The sequence below is a fragment of the Lepus europaeus genome, chromosome 5, assembly GCF_033115175.1.
Source record: "Lepus europaeus isolate LE1 chromosome 5, mLepTim1.pri, whole genome shotgun sequence".
Classification (NCBI taxonomy): domain Eukaryota; kingdom Metazoa; phylum Chordata; class Mammalia; order Lagomorpha; family Leporidae; genus Lepus; species Lepus europaeus.
Genome location: NC_084831.1, coordinates 5,782,526 through 5,806,121, shown reverse-complemented (window position 1 = coordinate 5,806,121; position 23,596 = coordinate 5,782,526). Strand labels below are relative to the sequence as shown.

The following is a 23,596-nucleotide window of genomic DNA, read 5'->3' as shown; positions in this document are numbered from 1 at the left end:
ACAGCGGGCGGCTCAAGACCCCCCGGCACCTTGGGAGTCGTGTTCCCACCGCCTGATGATTCCTGGACCCACGGGCCACCTCAGCGAGCTCTGGGTGTGGGAAATCAGCTTCAAGCTTATCTTCTAAGCAATTCGAGGCTACATCTAGATCATTACATCTTTCCCACTTTCCCCCACTCGTGGGAAGCATGCAAGTTCTTTGAATGTGGTTCTGCAAGCAATCTCCCGGTCTGAAATTGGCTATAAAACGCTCAGCTCACAGGCGAGGCAGGCAAAGCACCTGACTCCATAAAGCAGGAAAGGTGCAGGCAAGCAGCCTGCCAGCCACACATGCAGCCGGAAGGCCGGCCCCTCCCCACCGGCCCCAAATACCCTAAGGTATTTTAATGACAGGAGTCACTGCTGGCTCTGGACACACGCGTGCCAGAGCCTGGGGCTGGTTGCAAAATGCAAGCTTGGAAGAAGTCACACCAGTAAAAAGCCAACAGCTTCAAAGACAACGCTGGGCTGGATCTGTTTGCGGACTGGGGTCCTCACAGGAGGAGGTCACGGGACTCTGGAACAGTCAGAGGTGACCGGGAGACAAAGCAGCTGTTTTTCAGCTGTCAGCAGAGCAAATGTCACCAGCATGTTTGCTCTTGCTGCTGGGAACTGTTCTGTGTGACTTCTTGTCTGATTAGAAAGAGTATGTGCTCATTCCAGCATTGCTCGTCATAGCCAACACCTGGAAACAACCCACATGTCCCAAAACAGTAGAAGAAGGGATATATGATTAGCACAATGGAATATTATGCTGTAGTGAACACGAATGCATTGCAGCTGTGGGTAAGAACATCCATGAATCTCCTAAAAGTGATGTTGAACAAAATAGAAGACACAAAAGGAAACAAAAGGTACAATTCCCGTCCTGTAAAGTTTTTAAGGTCAAACAACAGACTTGTTTAGCAATGAATACATGAGGTTTTTTTGTTTAAAGGCAAGAAAGTGACTGAAGGGGACAGTTCGTGGTGTACTGGTGACGTTATATTTCTTGCTCTGATGGGTATTTGCTTTATAATTATTCATTAAATTTATGTTTTAAGCACTTTTTAGTATACATAGTTCATGAAAACAATGCTTGCTTTTTATTTTTTAATTTTTTTTTGACAGGCAGAGTGGACATTGAGAGAGAGAGACAGAGAGAAAGGTCTTCCTTTTTGCCGTTGGTTCACCCTCCAAGGGCCGCTGCGGCCGGCGCATTGTGCTGATCCGAGGCCAGGAGCCAGGTACCTCTCCTGGTCTCCCATGCAGGTGCAGGGCCCAAGGACCTGGGCCATCCTCCACTGCACTCCTGGACCACAGCAGAGAGCTGGCCTGAAGAGGAGCAACCGGGACAGAATCCGGCGCCCTGACCGGGACTAGAACCCGGGGTGCTGGCACCACAAGGCAGAGGATTAGCCAAGTGAGCCATGGCGCTGGCCTTGATTTTTTTATAATTTTATTTGAAAGAGAGACAGAAGGAGAAAGAGAGATCTTCCATCCACTAGTTTAGTCCCCAAATGACCACAATAGCCAAGGCTGGACCAGGACAAAGCGAGGTACCAAGAACTCAACCCGTGGGTGGCAGGAACCCAAGTACTGGAGTCATCACCTGTTGCCTCCTTACATGCACATTTCCAGGAAGCTGGGAGCAGAAGTGGAACTTGGACTCGATTCCAGGAATGCCATTTGAGATGCGGGTGTCCCAAACAGTGTTGTAATAGTGCGCCAAACGCCTGCCCCTCCCAAATACAAAATAAACTAACGTTCACCCCAAACTACAAAACCTCGTCGCAAGAAGTCAGAGCATACATAACAGATGTGAGGACGGCCCAGGCGCGTGGATAAGGACATTTAGCACTGTTAGGAGAGTGTCATTTCCCCGTTTATCTACAGACTCACAGCACTGCCCATCGCGTTCTCAGCTGGCATTTTTGCAGAAGTGGAAAAATCTGATCCCCAGATGGACGTGGAATTTCGCAGGGGTGAGCACAGCAGTGTGGCAGGTTCAGCCGCTGTGTGCTACGCCCAAATCCTGTATCAGGGTAGTAGGTTTGAGGATGGAAGCGCTCTCTCTCTCTCTCTCTCTCTCTCTCTCTCTCTCTCTCTTTAATATTGCCAAAGCAATATTGAAAAAAATAATGTTGGAGGGTTCACCTCCTGATTTGAAAACTTACTACCAGGCTGCGTTAACCAGAATAGTGTGGTAACAAGAAGGAAGACACAGGTGCAGAATTTCACGAGCCGGGGTTAGGTACTGGTTTCTTAGCTGTGACATTAAGAGCAGAACCAGTGCTAGGAACAAAAATAGCTCAGCTGGGCATCCCCAAAAAACACCTCTGTTTACTCCCCAGAAATTAAAGACATCCCACAGAGTGGAGGAAACCTTTCCAGATCCTAAATCCAGAACAAACACCGCGCTCTTAAAACCGTGCCAGAAGAGAAGCCGCTGTGATGACAGCTAAGAGCTGCGCATTGTCAGACACACGTCCATCACCGCGCATGGCCGGGGACGACACAGAGAGGGCCCCCCGGGGGCTGGGCCGTCTTCACCGTGGATAGAAGGTTCCGCCGCCCCGCGGGGCCTCCCCCGGCACGCGCGGAGAGGATGCCTGCGCAGAAATGCGCACCGGGGCTCTGCGGGCCACGCGACTGGGATCACGCGCGGGAGCCGCCGTGGGGCGAAAGGCGGGGCGGACGATGCCACGCTCAGGGAGCCCGGCGGCCGGGGCTGTGGGGGCCGGGGGTGGCCGCGCGGGGCCGGGGCTCCCCCAGGGCGGCGCCAGCGTGGAATCAGGCGGCTTTAACTCGCACCCACGGAACCGCCCCATCGACAAGGTCCGATGCTCGGCGTGCGACTTACACCGCACTGAAACGTCGCAGATGTGCAAGCGAGCAAGAGAACCTTTGCTTTGGGAATAGATGTTTCCTCCTTAAAAATCCACACCTAGTTAGCTGCGAGCATCGCCCGCACAGCTGTCCCCAGACCCGCCCCCAAGCCCACCGCCCGCCCGCCAGCTGGAGGGAGGGAAGGAGAAAGCCAGGCCTCCCCGCCCCCAGGGCGCAGGCTGTCCCGGCCACCTGGCGAGCGCAGGATGCGGGGGCCCGGCCGGCGGCCGAGGGCAGAGGGGGGGGGCGTGGGCGGGGCCTGGACCGGGGCGTGGTCATGGGCGGGACTCGGCGGTCCGGGGGCGCGGTCCGGGGCGGGTTCGGCGGCCCGGGGGCGTGGTCCGGGGCGGGTTTGGCGGTGGGGGGGGTGCTCGGTGGTCCGGGGGCGTGGTCATGGGCGGGACTCGGCGGTCCGGGGGCGTGGCCCGGGGCGGGGTCGGCGGTCGGGGGGGTGCTCGGAGGTCCGGGGGCGTGGTCCGGGGCGGGCTCGGCGGTCCGGGGGCGTGGTCCGGGGCGGGTTCGGCGGTGGGGGGGTTGCTCGGAGGTCCGGGGGCGTGGTCCGGGGCGGGGCTGAGGCCGAGGCGCCCGGGCTCCGTCCTGCCGGGCGGGGCCGGGACGCGGGCGGGGCGGGCGCCGGGACGCTGCCCGCGGGCGCCTCGGTGCCCAGACGCCGGCGGCTGCCCGGCTCGTCGGCGCGGCGACCCTGGCCCCCGCCCCGCCGACCATGCCGCCGCCTGCGCCGCCCACCGTGCTGGTGCCGTCGGAGCGCGCAGTGGTGCTGCTGTCGTGCGCGCTCTCCGCGCTCGGCTCGGGCCTGCTGGTGGCCACGCACGCACTGTGGCCGGACCTGCGCAGCCGCGCGCGGCGCCTGCTGCTCTTCCTGTCGCTGGCGGACCTCCTGTCGGCCGCCTCCTACTTCTACGGGGTGCTGCGGGACTTCGCGGGCCCGTCGTGGGACTGCGTGCTGCAGGGCGCGCTCTCCACCTTCGCCAACACCAGCTCCTTCTTCTGGACCGTGGCCGTCGCACTCTACCTGTATCTGAGCATCGTGCACGGCGCGCACGCGCCCCGGCCCGACCGCCTGCTCTGGGCCTTCCACGTCGTCAGGTGGGTGGTGGCGGCGCGGCTTTCCGTCGACCCCCAGCGCCCGCCCAGGCCCACCCCGCCTGGCGGAGGTCCAGCCCGTGCCCCGCGGCGGGGCTGGCACCTGGGCGCGGAGCTCGCCCCCAGAGCCGGGTCGGGGGGCGGCGTGCCGGTGGGCACCCGCCTCGTGCGGCCCGGGACTCTCTGCTGCCCGAGCCCGGGCAGCGCGCGGGGTGTGGCACCGCCGCCTTGTCTGGGTGGACTTGACCTTGTAGAGTGTAGACAGGGGGCGGCTGGGGGGGGGGGGTGTCAGGGAGTAAGGGGGCTCCTGCTGTGTGATTTCGGGGTTTGCCATCTCCCTGCGCGCTGTGCCGAGCCCAGGGGAGGCATCGCTTTCCTCTCCTTCCTGCAGGCGAGGGCACCAAACGCTGCCCCAAGGAGAGGCCCTTGCTATTAAAAACTCGCCCGCATGGTCAGCACTTTGTAGCGACAGGTCACCTGCTGTCACACGCTGGGGCAGCGAGCTGGGGAGAGTCACCTGACCCCCGGCTCCGGTGGCTGCTGGTTGGAGCCCAGCTGGTCCCTGAGAAATGGAGTGGCCTGCTTCTCAGCTGTTCGGGTCCCAGGTGCTGTGGGGACCCTGGGAAGAGGGACCGCCATGCCCCCTCCCCGCCCAGCATCCCACCGGCCTGACGTTGGGTCAGACCAGGGTGCTCCAGCCTCTGAGCAGGAGCCAGGACTGGACCTTTCTTTGCAAGAAATCTCTTTCTGTTTCCCAAAAATGTTGGACACAGTTTAAAATAATGAACAGAGTCGGGGCGGCTCCTACAAGAAGGAGGGATTTCCTAGCGAGCCAGAGTGCGGAGTTAGGGACCCTGTGATGCTGGCCAAGAGTTCCTTCCAGGGAGGCCTCTGTGGCCACTGCTGGCCATGGAAAAGCAGCCAAGTGTCCACCACATCTGTGGACTGTGATCCACCCGCTTCTTAGGAGAGACCATCACCGCGTGCCGGCTGCCAGGGAGTCTGGCAGGGGTCGGCAGCACGTGGGTCTCCCCGGTGCACACACTGCCCTGCATCCTCCAGCCGGAGCTGCCCACCGCCCTCCTGAGGCGTCCGCAGTGTACGTCTCTCTCTGTCTCCGTCGTCCTGATGTGAGCGGTCTGGTCTGCAGACATAGACTACACGGTCCGCCACCTTTTTTTTTCCCCAGTTATTTCAGGCTACTGAACATCAGTTTTCTTCACACCTTCCAGTCTTAGAAAGTATATTAAATGATGACTGCACAAAAGGTTGCTATTTCTGTTCTGTGCGGAGCTTTTAGGAACTGATTTAAAAAAAAAAACAAAAAACTACAAATATCCTGAAAAATAGACAAAGGACACAGTCAGACAAAACAGGAAAAGCAGTGGATAAAGATTTGTGGAAAACAGTTTAGCCGTGTTAATACTCAGAACAGTCTAACAACAAGGTTCCATTATCTCATTAAATTAGAAAAGAACCAGATTTTTTAAAAAAAGATTTATTTATTTGTTTGAAAGGCAGAGAGGGAGAGACAGAGGCCGAGAAAGATAAAGAGAGAGATCTTCCATCCACTGGTTCACTCCCCAAATGGCCACAACAGCCAGGGCTGGGCCATGCTGAAGCCAGGAGCCAGGAGCTTCATCTGGGTCTCCCACATGGGTGCAGGGGCCCAAGGACTTGGACCACCCTCTGCTGCTTTCCTGGGTGCCTTAGCAGGGAGCTGGATCAGAAGCAGAGCAGCTGGGGCTCAAACTGGTTGCCCATATGGGATGCCAACATCGTAGACGGCAGCTTTACCTGCCAGGCTACAGCACTAGCCCATAGCACAGAATCTTACTGTGAAAACGCTGGCACAGCTAGGGCTCTGTTGTGGGATTATGAGCAATCCAGGTGGAAATGGCCTTGTGGGAAGTATACATTCATGCCCTGGAGCCATGCCTCTTTACAGGGACCCCGTCTCAGGAGAGAAACCAGAATGCATACAGTTCTGTACACACAGAGGAGTTTGCTGAGGCCCTGTTGGCACGGTGAGAATTCAGAAGCAACCTCAAAGTCCAACAATACAAGAACTGTAGGCTGCAGGCCACTCTGTAGGAGAGCAAGTGATGTGCTGGGAAGATCCGTGACCCACGGTGTGATAAGGATTTTCAGTTTTCTCTGCGTTTGTTACCTGTGCGGTCCTAGAAAACTCCTGTGACCTTCATCATAGAAACGTTATGCAGGGGCCAGCGTTGTGGCCATGCTCGGCTGTCATTTGCGATAGCATCCATATTAGAGCGCCGGTTCAAGTCCCAGCTACTCTGCTTCTGTTCCAGCTTCCTGCTAACGTGCCTGGGACAGCTCAGATGATGGACCAAATGATTTCTTCCCTGCCACCCACATGGAGACCCGGATGGAGTCTGGGCTCCTGGCTTCAGCTTGGCCCAGCCCTGGCTGTTGAGGCCATTTAGGGAGTGAACCAGTAGATTGAAGGCCTCTCTGTCTCTCTCTTTCTCTGTCATTCTATTGAATATATAAATAAATCTTAAAAAAAAAAAAGACGCAGCGATTAAATATTGGCAAATTCTATAAGTCATATTTTCAATTTTATTTTTAAAGATTTATTTATATACTTATTTGAAAGGCAGGGTGACAGAGAGAGAGACACAGAGAGTGCCGATTGCCAATTCACTCCCCAAATGGCTGCAATAGCCAGACTGGGCTAGATGAAAACCAGGAGTCAGGAACTCCATCTGGGTCTCCCACACAGGTAGCAGGAACTCACGGATTTAAACTATCATTGGCTGCCTCCCAGGTGCGTTAGCAAGGAGCTGGATCGGATGTGGAGTAGCTGGGACTCGAACCAGCCCTCTGATCCAGGAGTGCGTGTTCCAAGCAGCAGCTTAACCTACCGCACCTGCACCACAACACCTGCCCCAAGTCATAGTTTCTAAATAGCATAAATGTGGGCCGGCACCGTGGCTCAACAGGCTAATCCTCCGCCTTGCGGCGCTGGCACACTGGATTCTAGTCCCAGTCAGGGCGCCGGATTCTGTCCCGGTTGCCCCTCTTCCAGGCCAGCTCTCTGCTGTGGCCAGGGAGTGCAGTGGAGGATGGCCCAAGTGCTTGGGCCCTGCACCCCATGGGAGACTGGGAGAAGCACCTGGCTCCTGGCTTTGGATCAGCGAGATGCGCCTGCCGCAGTGGCCATTGGAGGGTGAACCAACGGCAAAGGAAGACCTTTCTCTCTGTCTCTCTCTCACTGTCCACTCTGCCTGTCAAAAAAAAAAAAAAAATAGCATAAATGTGAAGTGAAAAATGTCACCTCCAAAACTAATGACCGCCATGGGAAAACAGGAGGTTAGGGAGAATCCTGCCCATGCACAAGTTCCCAGGGAAACGCCTGCGAAGCCAGTGGGCCCGTGTCATGCTACCACACAGCTCCCTTCACAGAGATCTTAAACTCCTCACAGAAGGAGGGCGGCGTGGACTGCAGCCTCGTGTGTTTCCTGAGTTGCCTCTGGCTCCTGATGGGTTGCAAAGCACTGTGCATTCATGAGCTCAACACTTGCCAGGAGCCCAGAGATGGGCCGAGTGCTCACCCTCCACCCATCGCCCAGGAGGTGGCCCACAGCCCACACAGGCTGTCAGCGCTGAATCTAGTTCTAAATCCCCTACAGTCAGTGCCCTTTTATGATTCGTTCTTGTCTGTTAGCCTTAACAATCTTTTAAAGAATTATTTATTTAGTTATCTATTTAGTTATCTATTTGAAAGGCAGCATTGGGGGAGGGGAGAGAGAGAGAGAGAGAGAGAGAGAGAGAGAGAGAATATCATCTATCTGCTGGTTCACTTCTAATATGACCACATGGCTGGGGCTGGGTCAGGCCAAAGCCAGGAGCCTGGAGCTCCTTCCAGGACTCCCATGTGGGTGGCAGGGCCCAAGCACTTGGCCCATCTTCCACTGCCTTCTCAGGCACATTAGCAGGGAGCTGGATTGGAAGGGGAGAATCCAGGATTGAACTATGCTCCTATGGGATGCTGGCATTGTAGGCAGCAGCTTAACCCACTGTACCACAATGCCAGCCCCTGTTTTTAAAATTTGAGATATAAATTTGCTGCTCATCTCTTTCTAGTTGGCCAGACTCTCCGGAAACTGCTGTGTCACCCTCTAGTTTTATCCCCTCGAATTCTGGTGTTGAGAGCCGGGTTTCAGAGCAGGTGACCCACCCCTGGCCACCAAAGTGTGTGTTTCCATAAGGGACACGCAGCCTCTCACCAAACCACAAGCACCTGCTGCTCCCTGGTGGGTGGACTGCCTCGAGGTTTTGTCCACTGTCCAGCAGTGGCCCTGACAGCAAGGGGAGATGCCGGCTTCTGTGTTGCCTTAGCTCCCAGGTGCCAACCCGGAACATTCTTCCACCTTTCTCGGCGTGTGATGGTGCCGACGTTTTTGAAGCGTGCAGGCTTGTTCCTCTGTGGAGTGCCCCTCGATTAGGTCTGTCTGGTGCTTCCTCGGGTTCTACACTTTGGGCAGAGCCGGTTCTCATTGCCCCGTAGGTGACCCCACGGGGCGGCTCTGGCTTGGTCCCTTCCCGGCGATGGTGGCTGCGATGGCTCGGCCCGGCGAGGCCCGCCAGGTGCTTTCATTGCAGAGTTGCTGTTGTGTTGTTTGTGGTTAATAAAGGTCTTCAAAAGAGACACGGGCTGTTCTGTACGTGCCCCTGCCCCTCACGCTGCCCCCGGGGCTCAGCATCCATTGATCCTGACGTTATTTGGAAGTGAATTAGTTTGTTATTGTCACCTTTTTTTTTTACGATCTTTATTTACTTATTGGAAAGCTTGGGGGGGGGGGACAGAGAGAGAGAGGACGTGCCCATTTTGCTGATTCACCCTTCAATGCAGGACCAGGCCAGAGCCCGGAGCTCAATCCGGGTCTCCCACAGGAGTGGCAGAAACCAGGTCACTTGAGCCATCACCGCTGCCTCCCAGGGTTGGCCCTGGCAGGAAGCTGGAGTCAAGAAGTGAAGCCGGGTCTGCCACCCGGGCACGATGACGTGAGCCACGTGTGTCTGAACTGACAGGCTGAAGGCCCACCCTGGCTGCCTTTTCAAAGGTGCTGAGAAAACACTCGCCTTCAAAGGGACGCCTTGCTTAACAAGTCCTCCTACCGCATCTTGAGTGTCAAGGCAGGCAGGCGCCCCGCCCTGTACTCACCCTGTGTGGAAATACACCTGCAGCCGAGTGTTCACAGCCCCACCTGCGGGAGGGACCGGACTCCTTTCCTAAGCCGAGCCCGAAACCATCCCCTGGCCTCCCACACGGTGACTTGCTGACCTGCCTTCCCACAGCAGGTCCTGCCCTGATGGCGGAGGCCCCCTGGGTGAAGCCGGAACAGGGTCAGCAGGAGCGGATTCAGCCCCACCTCCACTGGGTCCCCCACGGTGCCAGGATCAGTCCGCGGTCTCCCAGAACAGGGGCAGTGGTGGGCGGTGGGGGTGGCTCAGCTTGCCAGGCCGGAAGTATGGGTCCTGGCTGAGCAGGTCTCCAGCCGTCCACTCAGGTGCGAGTGGCCGTGACAATGACTTGTTCACTCACGTGCCCTCCTAGCCCCTGGCACTTGCCTGGGGTCTGTGGCACCCCAAGTTCACCGTAAAAACTGTTCTGGGGTGTGGGAAGTCCCAGTGCAGCGAAAAGGGGAACCAGGCCCTGGCGGGAACACTTCCAGGTTCTATAATTTGGAACGAGCTGACGGTGGGGCCGGCCTGCAGGTCCTTCGCCCCGCTGTGGTTTGAATGTCGCCTCATGTTGAAATGTCACTGCTGTTGTAACAGAACTCAGAGGCGATTGGGCCACGGGCACACCGGCTTCCTGAAGGGTCAGTGGCAGCATTGCAGGAGTAGGCGCTGCTGGTACGGTCCCCGGCCTGTCTCCATCTTCCTGCACCTGCTCGCTGGTACCTGCACCTGCTCGTCCACCCTCTGCCATGGATGACCCTCACTCCTGGCTAGAACTCTGAGCCAAATAAAAACCTTTCTCTCTGAATTCCTTTACAGCCGCAGGAACCGGGCTGGGTGAGAGACAGACAGAGTGGCTCCGCAGTCAGTGCCCCCTGGAGAATGAGTTGACCTGGTTTCTGTTCAGAGGCCACTGCTGTGTGACTGGGAAGCCCACGTCGGGGGCCAGGCACCAGCACCAAGGGGCCGAGAGCAGAGCCTGTCCCTGCGACCTTCACGGACAGAACCGGCCAGGGCCCAGGTGCAGGGAAGCAGTTCTGAGCCGAGGCCACAGTCGGTGACACTGGGGCAGGGGGTGGGGTGATGTGCATTTGAAAGTACCACCCCCTTCCCCTGGTTTCTGTGGCCCAAACTGCAAGTGAGTGACCTCATGGTGACCTGGCCAGTGGCCGACTCCCTGAACTTCTCCCACGTCCTAGCTCTCTGGTCCATGCGTTGGACAATGAGTGTCCATTGTTCGGGGAGAAAATCCTCCAGGCAGCCAATCGCCAGGCCTCACCCCCTGCAGCTGGGCTTCCCCCAGCTCGGCTGCCCCAAATTAAATAAATGGACACATTGTTGCACCAGGGTTGTCCTCGCAAAGCATTTTTGAGTTAAGCTGCCCCAGCCCAGGCGGGGGGAGGCTTTGTTTTTTCCCAGCAGATGCCAGCCTCCGGAGATGCGCAGGTGCAGTGGGAGGTGCAGCACTAAGTCACTGCTCGGGACACCTGCTTCCCAAGCCACAGCGCCTGGACTCCAGTCCCTGCTCCCCTTGCAGTCCGGCTTCCTGCTGATGTGCACCCTGGGCGGCAGTAAGGATGGCTCAGTGGGTTCTGGGCTCCTGGCTTCAGCCTGACTCAGCCCTGGCTGTTGTAGGGGCATTTGAGGAGTGAACCAGTGGATGGAAAATCTCTCTCTCTCTCCCTCTCCCTCTCCCTCTCCCTCTTCAATAAATAAACCATTATAAAGAAAAAAGCACCACAAGGATGTGGAACGGCACTAAGCCTGGGACAGATGTGCGTGGTTTTTGTTGGTGCTCGCCGCCCCTGCCCAGTCTGGGTGTGGTGTTTGTCTCCCATTCATTCTCTCACCTCTGGGAACAGGGCGCCCGCCCCAGGCACGTGCCTCCTGCAGAGGTGCAGCTGCCATGACAAAGTAGCCCCGCTGGCGCTGGCGCTGGCGCTGACAGCTGGCGCTTGCACAACGTGGGCTGATTGCCCCATGGTTCTGGGGGTTGAAAGTCCGAGTGGGAGGTGTAGGCGGGGCTGGTTCTCCTGAGGGCTGGCTCCCAGGCTTGCTCCGCTCCGAGTGGGTCTGTGTCCCAGCCTCCTTGCCTTTTTCCGTGTACGGATGCAGGCACCCTGGGTTAAGGCTCCCTCTCTTGACCTCATCTTAATTGAATCGCCAGGGTCAGGACTTCAACAGAGGAGTGCCGGGGGGGCCATAACTCAGCCCATAACTGCCTCGCAGGGCAGACGTGGCCACAGGGATGACCTCAGTTCCCAAGCACACAGCTCAGAGCTGGGGCCAGCACATCCGTCCGGGAGGAGCTGTCAGAACCCTGCTCTGTGTGCAGATTCTGCTCAACACGTGGTTTCCGGGCATCCTGTCTAGGCAGACCCCAAGTCTGGAGAGCAGGGGCCTTGGGGGGCCAGGGCCTCTTCCAGCACCTGTCCTGGTGCCCCCACCATGGTCACACCCATGCCTCCGCAGGAGCTGCTGTTCAGTCTGGGGTCTGAGGATGAGCAGCTGGCTCACCCCTGCTGGGGCCTCTTCCACATTTATAAAATATTCGAGGATAGCTCAAGGCCTAGCATCTCCCCACCTGCTCCCCAGGTGACAGGCTGGGGCGCCGATTTGCCAGTCTCGGTTAGCATGTGGGCAGCAAGGGTTCACACACACAGGCTGGCAGCCCCCTGGCTGTTCTGGGCCACCCACATGTGGGTGTCAGGGAGACCCCTCGGGCCCCAGCCGTTTCCAGGCAGTAACCAGCCCCACTTGGTCCCCTCTGCTCCTAAGCTGCATCGGGCCTGTTTTGACTTTGGAGAACTGGAGGTGCGGGTTTGTGGGAAGCAGGAATTACACCGCACCTGTCAGCGGAGCACCTGCGGGATTCAGCCCCCTGCAGCTCAGGCTGCGCCCTGGCCAGAGACAGCTCAGCTTCCTCTGAGATTCCCAAAAACAGACTCTGTCCTCGCCCAGAACCAGGGGCACCTCCAAAAGTCCCCCTTTTGGCTCTCTGCCCGGTGGCGTCCTAAAGCCACGCTCTAGAGGTCTAATTGTAGGGAATTCTGGGAGCTGACTGTTAGACGCAGCCAGTATTTAAAAATCAAATCACAGCAGCAGACACTGTGGTGCCCCGGTTCAGCCGCCACCTGCGTTACTGGCATCGCATGTGAGCACTGGTTCAAGTCTGGCTGCTCCACTTCCCAGCCAGCTTCCTGCTAATGCGTCCGGGAAGGAAGCTGAGGATCCCAAGTACTTGAGCCCCTGCCACCCACACGGGAGACCCCAGTGGAGTTCTGGGTTCCTGCCTGGTCCAGCTCCAGCCCTAAGGTCATTTGGGGAGTGAATCAGCAGGTGGAAGATCTCTCTCTCTCTCTCTCTCTCGCTCTCGCTCTCGCTCTCGCTCTCTCTCTCATCACTCTGTCTTTCAAATAAAATAAATAAGTAAATCTTTAAAAAATTAAATTGCAGACCATTGCTTTGTTGGTTGTGCAGAGCAGAGGCCGCCCGGACTCTCCCACAAAGCACCCGGGAGTATTTTCAGCCCCGCGGTCAAGGTCAGTGCCCTCTGGGTTCTGACGTCTCGCCTCCCCCGATGTGTACCTGAACAGGGCTGGGCGTGCTATAATAAAACTTTATTTGAAGAAAATAGGCCTTGGCTAGGATGTGCTGATCCGGAGTTAGGAAAGTGATAGAGAAAATGTTAATGGCACAGACAAGGGCTCTCTGCAGAGCCAAGGAGGAAGCAGGAGTCCAGGGGGCAGCGGCGGAAGAGGTGGGAACGGCAGAGAAGTTGCGGTGCCACCAGGCAGTGACCGGCCAGCCGAGCGCGGTGCTTCCTTCCTTCCTTCTCACCGCGTTTAGAAAACAAAGCACCAGCTAGCTTCCCATGATGCTCTCCTGGGCAGAGCACACGCCAGGGTGGGCTGTGGGTACCCAGGTTGGGCCAAAAAACTGACAAAAACATTGGTGAGGGTCCAGCGCCGAGGTGGGATTGGCAGTAAGGAACATTGTCTGTTTTATTGTCATTAGCATCAGTGAGATTTAGAACACCTTTAACTTTTTTTAAAAATTATTTCATTTCAGACACAGCCCTGGTTCACTCCTCGACTGCCCACAACAGCCAGGGCTGGGCAGGCCGAAGCCAGGAGCCCGGAGCTCAATCCAGGTCTCCCAAGCTGGTGGCAGGGCCCCAAGTCCTTGAGCCATGGTCTGCACCCCTAAGAGCTGGTTATGAAACCATGCCCGCCTCCCGCTGCCTGCCCACTGCTGACCAGTCCAGCCCAGCCTGCTCTGTGGGATCGTCGCTCTCTCCTCCTACTCCATTCTCACAGACTCCGGGGTACTCCCTCTGAGCACCTCCCGCTGAAACACCTCCCGGAGCAGGTTCTGCACCCAGCGTGGCTGCTGTAATCTCTGCTCAAGTTCACACAACCAGATCGATCACGCCCACGCCCTTGACCCTTTGAAAACCCTCTCCCTAGTCGCTCTCCTCACTGGCTGTGTCCCAACACCCGCTCAGCTCCCGGCACACCCTAGCAATGCCATGGCGATGTATCACTCGGTAGCACTGACCTATAAACCCGAAACTGGAGGGTGTGGGCCTGTGGCTGTGTGGGCCCCGGGTTTTCCGGAAAGGCCCACGGGGATACACGTTGGGGGTGGGACTCCCACCTGAGCCCCTCCCCAAGGAGAGTCGGGAGCCGGAGCCGGGAGCCATCATGGGCGTCTGCCGCTCTCCCTGTGTCTGGCTTTCAGGGTGACTGTCCCTACACACAGTGCTGTCCCCCGCCCAGACTTCCCTAGAGGAGTCCTGCGAGCATCAAGTGAGGGGACAGCACTTGGCTCCCTGAGAAGCTCATCCCCTCCTCTGCAGCGTCCTTGTGAGGGTTCCTGAGGAGTGGCCCGAGGATGCCGGCACAGGTGCTCGGCTCAGACTCTGGTCAGTCATCCGTCCATGCATCGCCGGTGCCAGGTGCTGTTTCCGATGCTGGGGCTTCAAGCCCTTTGTCCCTCGGAGCGCAGAGTGTGACTTTTGAAGTCTTGACGTCCCAGGTGTCAGGAGTTCTACAATGACACGCCTTTCTTACAGAGACGCAGGGTGGCACCGACATATTAGCCCGATAAACAGCTTTGCACAGAGCAAGTGCTCACAATGTTCGAGCCCAGGGCGGGCGTGTGGGCCAGTGGGGAAGTCGGGGTGCCTGCTTCCCGCCCCAGCTCCCTGCGCACGTGCCTGGGAGGCAGCCGAGCACGGCTCGAAGGCCTGGGCTCCTGCCGCCCACGTGGGAGAACCAGAGGAAGCTTCTGGCTCCTGGCTTCCGCCTGGGCCAGGCCTGGCTGCTGAGGGCATTTGGGGAGTGAAGCGGGGGATGGAAGGGCTTTCTCCACCCTGTCTGTCTCTCTGCCTTTCAAACAAAACAGGTAAATAACAAAATTACTTAATAAGGGGACAAGCTCCTGGTAGACCTGGTGCCTTTCTCGTGAGCTTTGAGTTTTGTGGTCCTTCTGTTCCCCTGTGCTTTGGGACTTCGTGGGGCGGGGGACACCGAGGACAGTGGTGACGGCATCCTCGGTGCTCCTGCGTGTCCCCACGGAGCCCAGTGAGGGGACCAGGGCACCCCCTCTTTGAAGGCTCCCTGCACCCAGGCCTTCGCCTTCTCTCTTGCATCCCCATCTTGCCCTTCCCCCTGCTGGCCCCGTGGAGTTTGGGAGAGCCTTGCCGAAGCTCTGGCCTCTCCCAGCCTGCTGTCAGCAGCCGATTCACGTGGAACTTTACCATCATCATCGCCACCATCATCATCATTATCTGAAAGGCAGAGTAACAAAGAGGCAGAGGCAGAGAGAGAGAGAGAGAGAGAGAGAGAGAGGTCTTCCATCCGCTGGTTCACTCCCCAAGTGGCTGCAACAGCCGGCACCGGGCTGATCCGAAGCCAGGAGCCAGGAGCTTCTTCTGGGTCTCCCGTGTGGGTGCAGGGGTCCAAGGACTTCGGCCATCTTCCACTGCTTCCCCAGGCCACAGCGGAGAGCTGGATTGGAAGTGGAGCAGCCGGGACTCGAACCGCTCATGGAACTTTGACCTCATGGTTGACCCACGACTTCATTTCAGTCCTGGCCCAGAGCCCTCAAAATATAACTTTCTTTTTTTTTTTAATTTTTGACAGGCAGAGTGGACAGTGAGAGAGAGACAGAGAGAAAGGTCTTCCTTTTGCCGTTGGTTCACCCTCCAATGGCCGCCGCGGTAGCGCGCTGTGGCCGGCGCACCGCGCTGATCCGATGGCAGGAGCCAGGTGCTTCTCCTGGTCTCCCATGCGGGTGCAGGGCCCAAGGACTTGGGCCATCCTCCACTGCCTTCCTGGGCCACAGCAGAGAGCTGGCCTGGAAGAGGGGCAACCAGGACAGGATTGGTGCCCCTCAAAATATAACTTTCTAAACCTAAAAATGTTCCAGGTGACGCTGACAGCCTTGTCCCGTTTACTTGCCACTGTGTTCCCCAGGCCCCTGACCCAGGACCTGGGCACTGCTGTCCTGGTCCTGTGGGCAGGAGCCACCTGAGCCTCGCGCAACACCTGCACCCCAGACCCAAATCCTGGACAACAAGACGCAGCTCTCACGGCAGTGGTGACAGCAGCCTGTGCCCCACACCCGGGCTTGTTCGTGTATTCCCACGGTGGCCCGGGCCTGGCCCTGCTGCAAGTGCGGTCCCCAGTCCCGCTTTGCAGAAAACACCAGCCCATTGGAGCTAAATGACTTGCTTGATCAGAGTCCGAGCTCCACACTGCCCATGTGCTTCCCACCTCAGGAGCCCACATAGCTCTCGGGGTTCCCCTGAACCCATTCAAGCTGCCTTGTAAGGGGGAGATAGGGCAGGGACCCTGGGGGAGGGGCCTGTGGAACTTGGACCTGCTCACCGTTGTGTTGCTGGGGAGGTAGACTCCAGAAAGCTGAGCCCAGCGCTGCCCAAGCTCTATGCGTCCGAGGGCACGCCTGCCCCTGGTCAGGCCACGCTCCGTCCTACACAGCAAGGCGTCCCCAGGCAGATGGCTGCACCTGCCCACAGGTCCCCCTCCAGACCCTGCAGGTGTGAGGGATGCTGGAGCTCCCCTAGGCAAGCCCAAGAGCTGGCCTGGGGCGGGAGGGAGGAGCGACCGTTGGCGTGTGTGCGAATGGACAGACACCAGTGCCCAGGCTCCTCTGGGTGGGGAAGGAGCTGGAGGCCAGATCCAGCCCTCACCATGCCGCACATTCCAGCACCCGTCTCCAAGGATCTCGGGAGCTGTGCTTTAGAAGGCGGCTCCAGGCAACACCTGCCCTTCCTGTGTTTCTAGGACAGTCAGATCCTCGGGGAGCACCGTCTGCCTTCCCCAGAGCACCCTGTGCCCACGCTGCGGGGAGTGCCAGTCTGACCTGGGTGCCTGCTTCCTCCTTGCTCTTCCGCAGCTGGGGGGTCCCGCTGGCCATCACCGTAGCGGCCGTCACTCTGAAGAAGATCGGCTACGACGCCTCCGACGTGTCCGTGGGCTGGTGCTGGATCGACCTGGAGGCTGAGGACCACGTGCTGTGGATGCTGCTGACGGGGAAGCTGTGGGAGATACTGGCCTACGTCACGCTGCCCGTGCTGTACCTCCTGGTCAGGAAGCACATCAACAGAGCGGTAGGTGCCAGGCGGGCGGCGTCTGGGGCCGGGACCAGTGACAGGCCCGGGGACCGGACCGTGCATCCGGCACCCTGGGGTCCACCAGGTGGCCAGCTCCGTGCTCTGCTGTTCCTGCTCGGGTGGGGTCAGAGCCCAGAGCCAGCACGGTGCTCTCAGCCGTGGCGCTGCACTGCCCCCGCGTGGACACTGGGGGAACTCAGAGAAAACGCGAGGCTGCATCCAAAGCGGAAGTGGACGGGATTTCGTAATCTGTGATGCAGAGGACTCACCCGGCCCATCCGGGATCAGGATGGCGCCCGCCCTTGGTGGCAGGCTTTCCAGGAATTCAGACGTCAACGGGCTGGGCCGGCCAGAAAGTAGAGTGGCTCTGCTCCCACAACGTGGCCCAGTCGTTCCGTTTCCTCCCTTTAGACACAAAATAACTTACGTGGTGCCACTCACAGCACAGACCCACTCAGTGTGCAAGCAGGGGCCTCCTCCCGGCCAGGGGAGCCTGCCCTCGGCCACCGGCACGAGTTCTGCTGAGCGGCTGCTGGCGGGAAGGCGCTGTGTGGCGGTGCCGTTTGTGGTGTGGGCTCAGGGTCCCGCCCCCAGCGGCCCTGGCAGGAGGTGAATGTGGCCAGGGGCCAGGCAGTGAGAGGGGTTCTGAGGGATCGCCGTGAATGCAGGCTCAGCCCATGCTGCAGGCTGGGGGGCGGCCCCTTGTGCGCCCTGTGTGTGGGGCGTCTCTGCCCGAGGGCGCCCCTGCAGCTGTCTGCACCGAGGGCCCCTAAGCACACCTGTCTCCCCTCCTGTGTTCCAGGCCCAGCCTTCTGCTTCTCCCTGTTTACCTGAGCCTCCCCTGCCCTGCCGCCCAGGCTGCCTCACGGGCGCTCTGGCTGCACCTGGCAGGGGCTGGCCAGACGGGCTGAATCCTCTTCGAGGCCTTATGGTCAGTCTCCGGCCGAGTAGCGAGTGCCCGTCTCACCTCCCGCCTCTTCCACTGCCCCTCTGAAGGCTCTCAGGAGCTCCGCCAGGCTGTGCCCTCCGGGGACGCCCTGTGTGCGTGCGTGTGCGTGTGTGTGTGCATGTGTGTGTGTGTGTGTAGGTGGTGGAGGGTCCATGCCTGCGAGGCTGAACCCTGCACATGACCGTGGATCCTCTTCTACAGTTGGGCAGGTGTTTTCAGAAAACAGCAAAGAACCGTGGGCAAGGAGGTGCAGGTGTGCAAGCTCCTCCTGTCTTTGGGTGGGAACAGAGCTAAAAATAAAATGCCGGGAGCACGCTTTGTGCTAGGGAGGGGCAGCCCAGCTCCCCCTACCCCCAGCCCACGCCACCTCCCAGGCAGGTGGGCGGAGCTCCCAGGCAGGTGGGCGGGGTGTCCAGTCTCTGGGCTGCCCCTGGAGGCTGCAGGAGGGGAGGGTGCTCCGTGCAGGTGCTCTCAGAGGCTCGGGCGTGCAGACGCCCAGGCCGGCGGCTCTCCAGGACACGGGTGCTGCTGGACACCCAGGCCCCTCCCCTCACCCAGGCCTTCAGTGTCCCAGACACAGGCCGAGGCTCAAATACGCGTCTTGGTTATGAGTTTTTTTCATCTGTCTTTCCCCGGGAACAGGGACGCCAGGGATGGTGCGAGCTCCCCTTTCCTCACTGCCCTTCCTGTGGGGCAGGCCCGCTGGGGACCAAGCAGAGCTGGGTCCTGGGGGGCTGCATTCCGGAGGGGGAGGGCCAGCACGAGCCATGAGCATGAGGGAGGAGGCCGAGTGACAGCCGAGGGTCAAGCGTGAGGCGGGGCCGGCATCGTGGCGCAGAGGGTTAAGCCACCACTGGTGAGGTTGAGGCCCGGCTGCTCCATGGCCCATCCAGCTCCCTGCTGATGCATCCGGAAAGGGAGCAGGAGATGGCTCAAGTGTGCGGGCCCTGCCTCCCACGTGGGAGACCGGGACGGAGCTCCAGGCTCCTGGCTTCGGCCATGCTCGGCCTCGCTGTTCAGCCATCTGGGGAGTGAATGAGCAGATGGAAGCTCGCTCTCTCTCTCTCTCTTCCTCCCCACCCCCACTCTCTCCCTCTCTGTCACTCTGCCTTTCAAATAAGTAAGTAAATAAATCTATCTTTCAAAAAGAATAATAGCTAAGGAAAGCAGACACCAAGTAAGATGCCGCAGGGCTGGGACGGTGCGAGCTGCGCCTGCGCCCTGCGAGGGGTTCACCAGGCCTCATCCCGAGCTGACTTAGAGCAGAGACTTGCTGGGGTGAGAGCCGGGTGAGGAAGGGCATTCCCAGGGCAGGGACAGCTGCTGCAATGGTGCCAGGTGGGAGTGCCTGGCTACCTGGGGACGGAAGGCATGGGGGGTGGGGGGGGGAGTGAGGTCAGAGCGAAGCCAGAGTTGCCCCGATGGAAGGTCACAGGGGACACTGAAATGGGGCCCCCAAAGGCCCTTGGGTGCAGGACGTGGCTGATCTACTCTGGCCGTCAAAGCCGCTGCCGGGGTACCGGGAATTAGAACGGACACAACGAAGGAGGGGAGCGGGGAGGGAGGAGGCAGCCGGGAAGGGAAGGTGTCTGTCCGGAGAGATGGAGACAGTGCCTGGGCCAGGTGTGGCTGGCAGTGGGCAGAGGTGTCCGGATCGCGGCTCTGCTGAGCAGCTGCGGCCGGTGGGCCCTGCCTCGGGCTGGGAGGGCCGGGTGTCCGGTGGCGGAGAGGCCTCGGTGAGCCGTTTCAGACAGCCCCGGGACACCCTGGGGGACGCGCGGTGCGGGCCGGGCCGTGGCCCAGGCTAGGGGAAGGCAGGGGCGGGCGCGGCGGAGGGCGCCGGGCTCACGCCCTGCCCATGTCCCGCGCAGCGCGCCGCCCTCTCCGAGTACCGGCCCATCCTGTGCGAGGCCCACCAGCTGCAGCGCCGCACCGCCTCCGTGGCCGACACCAAGCTGGTGCTCATCCCGCTCATCTTCATCTGCCTGCGGATCTGGAGCACCGTGCGCTTCGTGCTGACCCTGTGCGGCTCCCCGGCCGTGCGCCTGCCGGTGCTGGTCGTTCTGCACGTAGGTCCGCCCCCGCGGCCCGCGGCCCAGCCTGCCCCTCCCCCACGACCTCACGCCCACGCTCATACCCACGCCGCGGGCCCGTCAGCCCCAGCCGGCCTGGCAGAGCCGAGCAGGAGGGCGGGTGTGGTTCTCATGCACTTCGGGAGCCTGGAGGTGTAGTGGCTGTCACAGAGTTGACTGATGCTGGGTCCTTCTCAACCCAGAAGACCTGGACAGAGGTCTGGGCCAGCCCCTGTGGCCAAGCTCCTCCCAGACCAGCCTCGGGGGTGGGCAGAGGGGCCGTGGGGCTGCCTCAGCTCCCAGCTCCCAGGCCGGGGGCGGCTGGCTCCAGCCTCTCCTCTCCTGCCCGCAGGGGATCGGGAACACCTTCCAGGGAGGCGCCAACTGCATCATGTTCGTGCTGTGCACCCGCGCCATCCGCACGCGGCTCTTCTCGCTCTGCTGCTGCTGCTGTCCCCAGCCGACGGCCGAGACCCCAGCCAGCACTCCCGGGGCTCCCGCACTCTCCAAGACTGGAGACCCCCAGCCACCCAGACGGACCGCGGGGGAACTCCCCAGCACCTGAGCTTGTGCCCTTGCTGGTCTGTGCACAGATGCCGCCTCTCCGGGGACCGCGGTTCTGCGCGCCTCGGCCCGCTGCAGGAAGCGGGGGCAGCTGCCTGCTGCGCCCAGAGCCCCCACCGGTGAGACTCGCGCCCCCTGGCGGCGGGACACTGCCAGCTCAGCTTCTACCTCCAGACCTCAGTCGGCGTGTCCCACCCACACCTGGCTCCCCGCGTGAAGCCGGCGTGGGATTCAGGGCAGCCGATGGAATGTGACCCCCGGCAGGCATGTGGGCCCGCGGGCCTGGGGGTCCTGAGGCCCCACGGCCGCTGTTTACAAAGTGGGAGAGCCGCACCCGTGCCCCCATCCTGAGGACACCCTCACTGAAACTCCACCGACCCTGCACAGCCCCCGGGGTAGCAGGGGAGCCGGTCACAGGCTGCAGATTGTGCAGTGAGCGCCAGCCCAGCACAGCCCAGCACAGCTGCCCGCCGCAGTGTCTCAGGGCCTCCTGGACTCCCGGCATGTGAGTGACCAGCCCCGGAAGTAGACTGTGTTTGGACCCCAGCTCAGGCCAGAACCGACTCCTGCCTCCGCCAGGCACTGTCACTCACGATACAGCCTCCCTCCTGAGGGCAGGGGCTGGGCCCGGGGGCAGGAAGAGGAATCTCAGGGAAGCCGTGGGGACGCCCACCCCGACCCTCCCTCTCTCCCCAGGTCTGCCTGTTTTGAGGAAGACTAAACTGGGGTGAGTGGGGAGGGGATCTGCCTTAATGCACCTGCTAGTTTATGTGGGGGGGGGGGGACAGGGGAGCAGAGAGGCAGTGAGTGACCCACACACGGGCTCCTCTCTGAAGGTGAAGGTGTTAGGATTTAGCGTCTTTGGTGGCGACAGGGATCCTGGGGTAATTATTTACATTTATAACAAGGATTCAAATGAGGCATCCTTATATTCTCTCTGGCTCTTCCACCTAACACTCTCCTCTTATCTCAGAAGAGAATTTCTCTGTTAAGTCTAGAGGCTGTGGGCTCAGAAGGGAGCCCTCGGGAGGCTGGGCACGGGCAGGTGCATCCGACAGCTGGTGACTCCCCTGGGACAGCACCTGAGCCGCACAACGGAAGTGACTTCCCGAGCCTCATCCAAAGCTTCTGGATTAAAGACAGAATCAGGCCATGCTCTCAATTCCTGTTGTACTCTCAAGAATAAAATCTATATGAGGAAAAGGAATAGTTATTTATTTTTTAACTTAATCACTTTATTTGAAAGGCAGAATGACAGAGAGATCGCCCATCTACTGGTTCATGGCCAGATGCTTGCAGAAGCTGGGGCTGGGCCAAGACCCAGGAACTCCATCCGGGTCTCCCATGTGGGTGACAGGGGCCCAAGTATGTGGGCCACAACCCGCCACCTCCCAGGCGTATCAGCAGGGAGCACTCATGTGGGGGGGGGGGTGTCCCCGGAGCGGCTTACCCCGCTGCACCACCAGGAACAGTGACGTAGAGGACTGAGTCCAGGACACTTGGGTGTGGTTTCCTTTGGAAACAGATTTCTTTCTGGAAGCCAGCAGGTGGCGAACGTCCCCTTGGGACTCAAAGAATGCTCTGGGCTGTTCGGCTGTGGGGCCGTCTACTCACAGCAGCAGGCGTGGGTCTCTGTGCCGGCAACTTCCCGGTCACAGAACAGGGGGAAACCTTCAGTGGCGCTTCTAGAATGGCGCATTCAGGAGTTTGCCTTGAAAGAAGATGATCCCGGGGGGGGGGGTGGTGTTGTGGCCCTGCAGGTTAAGCTACTGCTTGGGGTGCCTGCATCCCGAGTTTGAGTCCTGGCCGCTCTGCTTCCGATCTAGCTCCCTGGGAAGCAACAGAGGATGGCTCAAGTGCTAGGGCCCCTCCACCCACATGGGAGATCCTGGCTGTTGCAGGCATTTGGGGAGTGAACCAGCAGATGGAAGATTCTCTCTTTCTCTCTCCTTTGCCTTTCAAATAGATGAAAATTAAAAAAAAAAAAATCGGATTCTAACGCAGGTGTTAGACTAGCCATGCCCAGCAGGGGGCGCCTGCACATGCAGCGGTGTGGCTGGAGGCGGAGGCCGGTTTCCCTTTGGTTTGCCGTCTTGGGTGCTCAGAGAACACCAGCTCCAGGTGCCCCAGGCTCAAATTCTCTCTGCTGGTGTGCTGCCCTGGCCGAAAACCTCAAAAAAGCCACAGCTGGAGTGTTCCCGGCTTCCGCCGCTGCCCAGCCTATGGGCTCCCCTGCAGGGTGGCGAGCCTGTTGGGGGTGGGGGGAGGATTGTCCTAGTGCCTTAGGCTGGGCCTGCAGCCCGCCCACCTCACAGGCAGTGACGCTGCCGCTTGTCTCGGGGTGGCCGAGAGGGCGGGAGAGAGGTCATGTGGAGGCCCAGTCTCCAGGCGGGCAGAGGCTGGGCTCCCTGGGTGGTGCTCGGCCCCGGTGGCTCCCATTAGTGTCATTGGCTGCATCCCTCGCCCGGCAGGTGCTCCCCAGCCCTGACCCCTCTCGGCCCCAGGGCTCTCTGCTCTGCACAGTCTGAACCCCGGTCTCAGATCAGGCCCACCAGCCACTCTGCCTCCTCCTACTTCCGAGGGTTTTGAAAAATTCGCTTCAACCGTTTTGTGTTTATAAATAAAGATCCTCTGGTCCAGGCTGAAGGTGCAGACAGCTCCCTGTATGTCCCCAGGAAAACCTGTGTGTTTACAAACCTGTTGCCATGGTTTCTGTGCCTGCAGGTCTGTGGGGGAAACCCTGGCTGTCCGTCCAGTGTGGGCTGCACAGGCGCCGATGTTAAATTAAATTAAATTATTTTTCTTCCACACGTGTGTGTGTTGTGAACTGCTGGTGTGGTGGGGAGGAGTGGGCGAGGAGGCTCAGGCTGACCTGAGCCGTGGCTGCGGCTCCACAGCCTTGCACAGAGCTGGGTACGACCGCCCCCAGGCGGAGCCGACTTCCCCAGGTGTGCCCAAAGAGCACAGGTATGGGAGGCAGGGGCGCTGGAATGCGGATTCCCGGGCTCTGTCCACAGAGAGATGCTCCACCACTGTTCCCTGCACTGCAGTGTCCGCACACGGTGACCCGCACAGCAGCCTGGCCCTGGGGCTGGCAGGCCTGCCCATGTCTCTGTTTCTCAGAGAGCTTTCAACCGCTTGTCC

General features: G+C 59.6%; 1 protein-coding gene across 1 annotated transcript; it reads left to right on the top strand.

Moving 5' to 3' along the window:
• Positions 1 to 3,631: 3,631 nt before the first annotated feature.
• On the top strand, positions 3,632 to 23,260 carry GPR157 (G protein-coupled receptor 157). Its single transcript, XM_062190382.1, has 4 exons — positions 3,632 to 4,014; positions 16,651 to 16,864; positions 19,688 to 19,885; positions 20,241 to 23,260. The coding sequence occupies exons 1-4, from the start codon at positions 3,632 to 3,634 to the stop codon at positions 20,451 to 20,453; spliced, it is 1,008 nt and encodes a 335-aa protein (XP_062046366.1). The 3' UTR covers positions 20,454 to 23,260.
• Positions 23,261 to 23,596: the final 336 nt, after the last annotated feature.

Coding starts and splice junctions, on each gene's coding strand:
- GPR157 (XM_062190382.1), top strand. CDS start 3,632: ATGCCGCCGCCTGCGCCGCCCACCGTGCTGGTGCCGTCGGAGCGCGCA. Junction 16,865..19,687: donor GGAAGCACATCAACAGAGCG/GTAGGTGCCAGG, acceptor TGTCCCGCGCAG/CGCGCCGCCCTCTCCGAGTA. Junction 19,886..20,240: donor CGGTGCTGGTCGTTCTGCAC/GTAGGTCCGCCC, acceptor TCCTGCCCGCAG/GGGATCGGGAACACCTTCCA.